General features: G+C 45.2%; 1 protein-coding gene across 2 annotated transcripts; it reads left to right on the top strand.

Annotated features, from left to right (window-relative positions):
• The first annotated feature begins 64 nt into the window (after nt 1-64).
• mRpS10 (mitochondrial ribosomal protein S10) lies at nt 65-6,056 on the top strand. Of its 2 annotated transcripts, XM_077666032.1 has the most exons (6): nt 65-232; nt 519-677; nt 1,207-1,391; nt 2,954-3,062; nt 3,517-3,606; nt 5,875-6,056. In XM_077666032.1, exons 1-6 carry the CDS (start codon nt 203-205, stop codon nt 5,965-5,967), a joined length of 666 nt encoding a protein of 221 aa, XP_077522158.1. In that variant the 5' UTR covers nt 65-202; the 3' UTR covers nt 5,968-6,056. The 2 variants fall into 2 exon arrangements, with proteins under 2 accessions (XP_077522158.1, XP_077522159.1); XM_077666033.1 differs by lacking the exons at nt 65-232; nt 519-677 and adding an exon at nt 998-1,135.
• Nucleotides 6,057-10,106: the final 4,050 nt, after the last annotated feature.

The following is a 10,106-nucleotide window of genomic DNA, read 5'->3' as shown; positions in this document are numbered from 1 at the left end:
AATTCACGCATTGCTCTCTAGTTTACTTTTGAGGTAAAACGAAATATTATTTCTCTACGCATCTACGTTTGTTTGATGGCGTCTGCACGGTCTGCACGCCTTGCTCCGCGGGTGGAGAAATAGTTTAAGCACGTGTGTCTCAGGACGTTTTGTGGCGGTGTGATGGTTGTGTGAACCGCGTCAGGCTCAACTGTCCCGCACCATGTGCTCTAAAGTTTTCTCTGTGACCAGGGTATGTGCTCTGGCTTCGCGAAATCATTTCAATCTCAGTCAAGCTAACAACCTCGCAGTAGAATCGACGGTTCCTAACTTCCTCATTTGTTCCTTGTGAATAACTTCAAGCGCGGCTAAAGCTAAACAAACCAGTAAGCTGTTGTTCGTGTTTGTAATTCCTCGAAAATCTCAGAAATCGCTGTTTTAGTTCTTCATGTTGTCCGGAATCTACGCCGTCTTGCAGGCAAAATATTCAAACGTGACCCGTTCTCTGTTTTACCTAACGCTTTCTTTTCGATTTCCAGGTGTTTGCCAGTGCTCTTAGAAACGTCTCAACTCCTGAAATACCTTCCTGTGCCGCGCAATGTCTCTTGCCCGTCTACCGGTTTCGGTTGAGCGGTGTGCATGCACCCAAGCAACTTCGACTTTGTTCTCAAAGTTTAGCTAACAAGACAGCGGAACAAGTAAGTTCGTTTCGTTCATCGGCGTTCTGTAATTGCATGGTTACCGAGTGCCTGGCTTGCTGCGCGTCTTGGACTGGTTCTGTCGAGCGAAAACGGTCGCGATTTCTGCCGCCGCGGCGCAAAAACCTGTTTTGAGCCTCCGCGGCGCTTCGAGCGGCCAGAGCGACTATCGCGGTGCCAGCTACTTGGAAACTTTTCGCTCAATCGCTCGGTTCGCTCAGTCGCGTGCATGTGAACCATAAGAACCAGGTTCGTTTTTCTAGCCATCTTTGCGCTCCTCGATTCGTTGCAGTTTGCTTACTTAATTGTGCTGGCGTTTTTGTGGCGATTGAGAGGCTTTCATTATTATTGAATGTCTGGCAATTTTTTTTTTTTTGTAGAGTCTGCGCGTTTATGTTTGCACAATGGCGCGCGATGCTGGCCTTTCCGCCCCCACAAAACTAGATTTGCAGCCGAAGGTATTGACTGTTGCTGCTTATTGAAGTGTAGGATTGAATTTACCTTTCCTGTTTTGTGTGTTCCTGTCTAGGATGCTGCGTTGCCACCGGCAGAGCCTCAAACAGAAGTGGCTCAGGCAGAGGACAGCGGTGAGCCTGACAAGCTCTACAAGACCATTGAGCTTGAGGTCAGAGGGCATGACCCAGCAGTCCTTCGCAGCTACAAGTGGTATGCTATGGAGGCAGCGAAGCTACTGGACATTACTGTCTCGAGGACGTAAGTCTCTTCTACATGTTGGTCACAAATGGCTCTGGCCAATGTTCTGATAGTATACATGTATCCATTTCTGATAGTGATCATTATGCTATCTTTACCGCACACCACGGCTTTTTTTTTATTTTGCACATGGCTCTTTTGCATTCCATTTTCTTCTTTTGAGCTACAACTGACATTGGCACATGGAAACACTGACAAAGAAAAGATGTCTGCTGTTTTGCAGGCTTCTGCGATGCAAATTAGGTTCATTACCATTGAAGGTTAGGACTGGTCATGAAACCTGGCTTGCATGCTGTTCATCATATTGTGTATCCGGACAATCATTTATACAGTTATCAAATTTACCAAAATTTTTATGCTCTTGGAAGTTGGAGCTCTCAAGTGTGTCATTGACTGCAAAGGGCATCATATGTTTTGTAGATATCATGAGACTTTCACCAGATCTCTCATCTTGCCATCCCCATGCACAATTCAGCTCTTATCATTAATTGAGTACTTTTAAAACAGTATAGACACCGAATTTCCAGATACATGTTTTCTTCTTTGTAATGATGCATGAAACACTAGTATACATGAATCACTGCAGGATATTCACTGAGGAAACTGTGTAATGTGCAACTGAATTTATTCTCTGATGCTGTTTCGCTTATGGTTTCAACAGATGGCTCTGACGTCAAAGCTCAGTACAGGTCACATGGAGCATGAAAAAACTGCAATACAACTGCTGCTTCTTCATTTGTTATCGTTCCTACTCTTGAGGCAGGCTGGTTTAAGTGTTGTGAATTAAAATGAAGAAGCAGCGATTATATCACCATCTTTTTCATGCCCCACATGACCTGTATTGAATTCCGACGTCAGAGTCATCGGTCCAGTGTTGAGACCGAACCAGCATAAGAGAAGGAATTCATTCATAAAGTATTTATCTGTCAAAGGCAAATGCTTGTCATGATCCGTGTATACTAATGTCCTACACGTTCTTATAAAGAAGGAAATACACAGCCAATAATAGGTGTTTATACAACTTGAAGAGCGAAATGCAAAATAGCAGCCCCTGGTGGTCATGGTACTGTTAAAGGAACACTGAGGATGATTTCGTCCAAATTTTATTCCAAGTAGAAACTGACTCTGTGGCTCTTTCTGGTGATGTTAATGTTTGTCCAGAAGCAAAAAGCGCATTTATTGCTGAGAAAATTGCGTTGTAAACTTTTCCAGCCACTCAGCTGAAACGGTGACGTCTACACCAATGAGGACATCATGATTGCAGTTTTGATGTGAACGGCTATGTATCTTAGCAAGATAAAAAATAATAAGAGACAAGTATCGGAGCCTTGCACTACTTTTGCGAATTAACTGCGATGATGTCAAGTTGTTTTTATTTGCAGAGTTCTGGGTCTGCACCAAATCACTAGTGACTTCTTCGGGCAATCCGAATAAGTTCCAGATATGCTCAGTGTTACCAGTATCCAAACTTTAGCTCCAAGTTTTTCAGTAATCTTTTGCTATCAGACAAATGTCAACGAAGCCAAACAGCAAAATCGCATTTTTTTTTTCTTTTTGGCCAGGTGGGAACCGAAGAAAGTGAATGAAAGATGGACATTGTTGAAAGCGCCCTTTGGCAAGAAGAAGCACATGGTTCAGTACGAAATGAGGACATACTTTCAAGTCATTGAGGTAACGCAGTGTCTTGTAGTAGCACGACCAGCAACTACACTTTTAGCCCCACTGTCTCTGCCTGCAACCCATTTCATGTGCCTATATGGTCACAGTTCTATACACAGCTGGTCGTAGTTAATTGGATTTGGCCATTTTTTGAGGGGTTGTGTGTTTGTATGCTCCTTTTATCAGGCAGGAAAAGATGGAAACCAAGGTGCGCGTGCTTCCTCGGCACCTCTCGGAGTTGTTCGTGTTCCGTGAGGCTGAAAAAATTGAGAACCTCTGGTCTAGATTTTCCAGCAAGGTCTCAAAAAGGCCATAATAGATCCAGCCACTGGCAGGGTTTTAGTCGCATGTTGTCAGGACTTCGCGAGAGCCAGCCATTCATTGTTTTTTTTTCACAGATTCTTCGTATTGCATTGGTTGTGCCCCTTGACTTCATATCTACCTGCCCTTATGTACATGGTTTCAGCTCAAACGCCTGACAGGGTCCACGGCAGACACCTATCTCGAGTACATCCAGAGGAACCTTCCTGAAGGTGTTGCCATGAAGGTCACAAAGGTGAGTTATATTAGGAGGGGCCATTCATCACCACAACCCATAGTCTACAGAGCACCTCACATTGCCATTCATACCATGGAGCTTGCAGCCATTGCTGGCCCATATATCTAGATGCAGTACTATGTGTGTGCATCCAGCCATAATGGAGTGTTGTATTTTTCAAATGGTGGACTCAGAGCTTGCATTAACACTTCAGGTGACGCTTGCCATTTCTCTCCAGATGAGATTTTTCCTACTGTATAGTCTAGCAATTAGTCGGGGTTTGCAACGCAAAACATTGACGGTGTTGGGACAGAGTTAGCGACGATATTGGCGTCTCCGGCTCGATGTCATGCACCCCAAGAAAACGGAGATGCGAAGTTGCGGGAAGGAAGCGGTTTATGCTTAAAAGGTTATATCTTGCGGATTTAGGACAGGAGAGAGCTGACACATGTATCTGGTGCCCCATATAAAAAAATTGGAGAGGACACTTTAGATCCACTTAAGGGATGACGCGATAGCATAGTGGGTTAGGCTTTCCATTCTGAGCAGTTTGACACCTTTGAACACATTTTTCATTTTCAATTGTTTCAGTTAATTAATTGACCAATTAGACGATCTAAATTTTCTTAGTTAGCATCATCAAAGCATTGGCTTTTCGTTCTGAGCATTTTCACACCTTTGAACCCACTTTTTCAATTTTTTTTCATTTCTTTAATTAATCAGTTACTTACAATAATTTAATTAACTCGTCATCACCTATCACACACCAATCAGTCATCAGTGACTAGAACCACAAATTAACATGATGTGATTTTTTTTACGCAGCCCCCAATTATTTCCGACACGCGGTGCCGACTATGCTGATGGCTTTTCGACTGAACGAGCTGTATACGCCATCGCGTAATAGAACAGGTGTTCTCCAGGTCCCCTCACATTGTCCCTATGTTCGACCATTGCGTGACATAGCTGCATAAGAGGGTCAGGAGAGTTGCCCAAGGTTGGTGGGCAGCTTGGGTTGTCCTGGGAACAGGCCACGGCGCCGCTCGTGTTTTTTCCACTGGTGGGAAGATGGCCCCACAGTCATGGCTTCGCTGTGATGCGAACGAAACAGAACAGCGCAGTCCGAATGCATGGCGCAGACAAAGTTCTTGTGCTGTTGGTGCTGACCGCTCAGTCTCCATTTTTGGTTCAGATCACGCGAACAGTGATAAACCCCCAAAACATAGGCTGTTTACTTTGGCTCCGCAGAAAACACATTGGCCGTGACGTCCCGTTGAAATTGCCGCCCACGCACGACAGCAGTTATATTTTTACTGCCGTGTACTGAATTTTGTACAGTCTGTTACAGTGGGTGGAAATATTAGCATTGAAACACCTGTATTTCTTGTTCTTTTATTTTTTCACGGTACACATGACACTACAAACCGAAAAAAAATATAATATTTTGGGTGACAAAATCTGTCTACATGAGCATGTCGAAGGACATGCTCCTAAGCTAACTGTCTTGAGACTATGAAAAAGCAACCTGGTTGCAATATGAAGGGTGTTGAAATCGTCTGCCAGCATAGCACACTCCTAGAAAAAACTATGAATTCGCAATGTATGCAGTTGTGAATGTAGTGCCTGAAAGGTTTATATTCTGGTGTATGTTCATAGTACCGTGTTAATAAACTGAGCAATAAACAGGCACCAGCGCAGGACGAATTGTGCAGATCCTCTTTGTAGTGTTAAGATTTCATGCTTCAAAAGCACCCAGATATAAAAAGAAATGTAAAACGTCAGCATCACTTTTAAGCAGACAGTCAATCATATTCTTGTGCTTCTAACATGACGACCAAGAGATCACTGTACCTTTTGGATACATGTTATGTTTATGGGACCATATGGGACCAAGTAGTGGTAATTTGGATAAACTGGAATTTCAAATTAAATGGCTTCTAATTGCCAAGATTCTGCTGTGTAACAGTATTTTTGACCACAGATAAGTCAGAGGCATTGAAGCACTAAGTCGACCATCATTTTCTTTTCTCTAGCAAAGCACATGTGTGTGGTAGGGTTGTAATAAATTTATGTCTGATATATTTAATGAGCTCCTGTGGTTGTTAGGAGTAATGTGCTTGGATCTCAGCGAGTTTGCTTCAATTAATGCAACATGAAAACTAACTTCAGCGTGTACTCGGAGGTGATGTTTGTCCTGTGTATGTGTGTCTCCTGTGTTCACATTTTTTGTGCTGGTTACACCTAAACTACTTTGGTTACATGATGTCTTTTTTTTTATTTCTTTAGACCATGCTGGAGAGGCTACCAACTTACATCAGACCTCCTGTAGAAAGCAACGAAGCTGCCGAACCAGCATCGCAAGAGGAAGCATCAAAGTGACAGATTATAGCTGTATGTAGTAACAGGCTGGAAGGAAAAAATGCCATACCTTTATTGAGGTTAATGAATAAAAGTGATTTAGTTCACCAGGTAAAGACTGTTTTAATTTAGAGTTAAGAACATTTCTCAGGTTAAAAGGGGAATCGTAGCCGCCGCGGTGGCTGAGTGGTTACGGCGCTTGGCTGCTGGCCCGAAAGACGCGGGTTCAATCCCGGCTGCGGCGGTCGAATTTCGATGGAGGCGAAATTCTTGAGGCCCGTGTACTGTGCGATGTCAGTGCACGTTAAAGAACCCCTGGAGGTCGAAATTCCCGTAGACCTTCACTACGGCGTCCTTCGTAGCCCGAGTCGCTTTGGGACGTTGAACCCCCATAAACCTAAACCTAAAATGGGAATCGGTGAAATCACAGACATTTCTTCAGTTTAAATTGTGTGCTAGCTACTCCTTTTTGCCATATTGTCAGTAGACCATTATTTCCAACGCTTTGGGCCAGGCAAGAAGTGTCTGGAACATATATACATGTTGCTGGATGTTATATCTTGGGAGTGGAGGCGTTTCCAGAACTTTTTAAGTGCGAGTTTATCACCTCCATATGTATTTAGGTGTTGGTAACCCGAGGTGCTTGATCATTCAGTTTGTACAAAAACTAGAAATGGCGTCTCATGCTACAACATTTTACAGTGCCAGTCCTCGACACCCTTGTAAGGTATTTAGGGTTGAACATCCCCAATCTGCTCATGTGTCATGAGAGATGCTGCAGTGGATGGCTCTGGATTAGTTTCGACCACCAGTGATTCTTTAATGTGCACCGACATCGCACGACACATGGGCATATTTGCATATTGCCTCTTTCGAAATACATACGGTGTTCGGTTCCGCAACTCTGGACTCTGCAGTCCAACTTGATAGCCACAGCTGCGGGTCCCTCAGCACTTTTCTTGTGATGGATAACCAGTTAATGGCATAGCTCGGTCAAGATGTCCATTTTAAACGTGGGATGGCAAGAGGTTCAAGAAAAATGAATACGCTGCAGCTTCCTCACTCTAGACAAATTATTACCTTGCACACAAAACTGTACTCACATCAACCCTTATTTGCATCAATATGTCACTATTGTTTGAATATGCAAGGCACCCTGGCCAATCCCCCACTGTGGGTGTGTGCCACTCCACCCAAGGCCAACAACGACGACATCCTGAACCATGCTGGGCAGAATGAGGTGGAAATAAGACTGAGTGAGAGAAATGCAGGTACAGTCATTGTCGAAAGTTTAGAACCCACGGTGGCTGCAGCTCTGCAGATATCCAGGCTACGTCGCTAGTCAGTAGTGCTCTAGCCACAGAAGCAGTGGCTTCCAAACTTTTGACAAATACTGCAGGTACACACCAAGCATGGCTGGCATACTGCAGAGGACAATGAGGGCAGTTATATCTGTTAGACGAGCTGCAGCGCTACTTTCAGATATATCTTCCTGTTATGATTTTGAACCTTTGAGCACATGAAAAAAGTGTTGTTAGGCCCAGGCAACTTGCAAGGGCTTTCTTCAGAAATAATTCAGCAGAGCTTGAGCACAGGTGGGAAAGTGCAGAGGAAACTAGAACAGCCGCGAAGCTTCGTCACTCAGACAACCGCATAACATTTAGCTAATCCCAGAAATTTCCTTCCAACCTTCGTCAGTGCAACTTACGGACAACCTTTCGATGTTAGCACTTAAAACGCCCTTTTGAGACACCAGAGAGGCGGCCACATTTTTACTCCTTTGCCTATATGTACTGTCGTGCCGCGGATTCCTGGCGGAAACATGTAAATAATCTCTTCATGAGTGCCTCCACGAAGCTATCTTGGCCTCCTTGACGTGTAAAAAAGTTAGTACAGTCCTGAAACCTGATTAGTTGTTTTTGACGAAAGGAAATGGCGCAGTAATTGACTCATTTCTCGGCTTGAGGTGGACACCTCAACAGCGCCATAAGAAAAGGGAGGAAGGTGAGAGTGTAAGAATGGAAAGCTGCGATATGGCGCCTGTTCAAGGGAAGGGAAGAATTATTTTCAAGAAAAGGAATAGTGCAGCAACTTTCTCCCTTGCCGGTGGACGCCTAAATCGCGCCGCGGAGGCAGCACCATAGCAGAGGTCTCCGCAGAATACTTTCGACTGCCTGGGGTTCTTTAATGTACATTGACATCGCACAGCACACGGGCGTCTCTTGTACTAAGTATTCAGGGAAACGCGACGGCCACGACCGAGATTTCATCCCTCCGGGTCGCGAGCCAAGCATGCTAATCACTGAACCACCATGGAGGGAAAATGGGGAACATTCGGCTCACTCGAAGGAAACCGCGGTGGAAGTCGAAAGGAGAGCGAAGGAGAGCGAACTCGCAGCGCCAGTGCGCTCGGTACTCCCAGCAGGCGGGAGTGAGAGAGCGTGGTGGAACCCAGCAGGAAAAGGGAACTCGCAGCCTCAGCTGTCCTTCTGCAACCTGCTCTCGACGCAATAAATGTTTTACAATCAATCAACCAGCCGTCCTTCGCTGAAGCCACCGCCATGGCAAGAGGCCCAGGCCGTGGGAGTCGCGACGGTCGCCTGACTTGTCACAGCACGCTACTGGCCGGCATGGGGGAGCAGTCCCCTAGCTACATGTGCTTGTTTTTCGGTTTGATTTACTGACGCTTGGATGTTAGGAGGGTTCTCGCTATATTATTTCTCAGGCTGTTTGCTTGTGGTGTGCTCATGCTGGTGCGCTACAAATTCCAAAAATGTGTGCGCGATCCCCATACTAGAGAGGAGAGCGAACGTGTCTAACAAGTTCTGTGTGCCTGGATGTTGCGGCAACTACAAATCCGTACCAAACTTCCGCGTGTTTAAATTCCGGAAAGACCAAGAGTTGGAGACCCTCCGCGGTGGCTCGGTGGTAAGGGCGCTCGGCTACTGATCCGGAGTTCCCGGGTTCGAACCCGACCGCGGCGGCTCCGTTTTTAAGGAGGAAAAACGCTAAGGCGCCCGTGTACTGTGCGATGTCAGTGCACGTTAAAGATCCCCAGGTGGTCGAAATTATTCCGGAGCCCTCCACTACGGCATCTCTCACTTCGATCCTTTCACTCTCTCCTTTCTCCCTTCCCTTACGGCGCGGTTCAGGTGTCCGCCGATATATATATGAGACAGATACTGCGCCATTTCCTTTCCCCCAAAACCAATTATTATTATTATTATTATTATTATTATTATTATTATTATTATTATTATTAATATTATTATTATTATTATTATTATTAAAGAGTTGGAGAGCACATGACTGCCTGTACTTTGTTCTTCACCGCATTCCAGAGTAAGAATGAACCACTTTTTATTTTTTGCTTCTTGCAGAATGCAAAAAACCACATGCGCTTAATTGTTAATTGATGGGTATTTATAGGTTATTTCTCGAATTTTTATGAAATCTTTCCGCGGAACACGTCGTCGACAAATCAAAAGGGTCGTTGGGCAGCATATGCATACAACCATGTCATTCGCCACTGGGCACAGCAACGGGCCTACACTGATATGCCTTCACATATCGCCACCGGATCTGCAGCAGCAATCGTAGTGGCCCTTTCTCGGGACGGAATCACGATATCTGCTACCTAGAACTACTATAGGCATTTTCCACGCTATCCAACATTTCCGTTCCCTTCCCCGAGAGCTTTGTACCGTAGAAACCTACCGTCAGACCTCCGCACGGCCCACACCCTGTAACCCTTCGGTGAATTCCTGGCCACACGTTATCACTGGTAATGAGTTGGCACATCAAACGTAATATGTTTGGCGAGTTAGTTCTCGGCTTCCTTAACTACAGCACATTTGACGGATACCTGGCCATATGGGGTCATTGGTAATAAGCTGGCACATCAGCTCTCCCGCGAAATTTCTAACCGGGCGCCAGTGATCCCTGGTCAAGCCCACCGACAGTGAACGAAGGGTAGGTCATCAAGGCTATCAAGCTACACATTATCTCGCGGTGACACCTAACTAGACTTACTATGCCGCATCCGTCCCTCATGATATCAGAAGTCCGCGCGAAAAACTTATGCAGCACCCCCATTGTTCCAGCTGCCTTCCTCTTACGTTGACATGCAACACTGTCACTTCTCTTGCCCTGTCACTTTC

The sequence above is a fragment of the Amblyomma americanum genome, chromosome 5 (genome assembly GCF_052857255.1).
Source record: "Amblyomma americanum isolate KBUSLIRL-KWMA chromosome 5, ASM5285725v1, whole genome shotgun sequence".
Classification (NCBI taxonomy): domain Eukaryota; kingdom Metazoa; phylum Arthropoda; class Arachnida; order Ixodida; family Ixodidae; genus Amblyomma; species Amblyomma americanum.
Note: the sequence above shows the minus strand (reverse complement) of the source record. Positions and strands in the feature narration are given on the sequence as shown.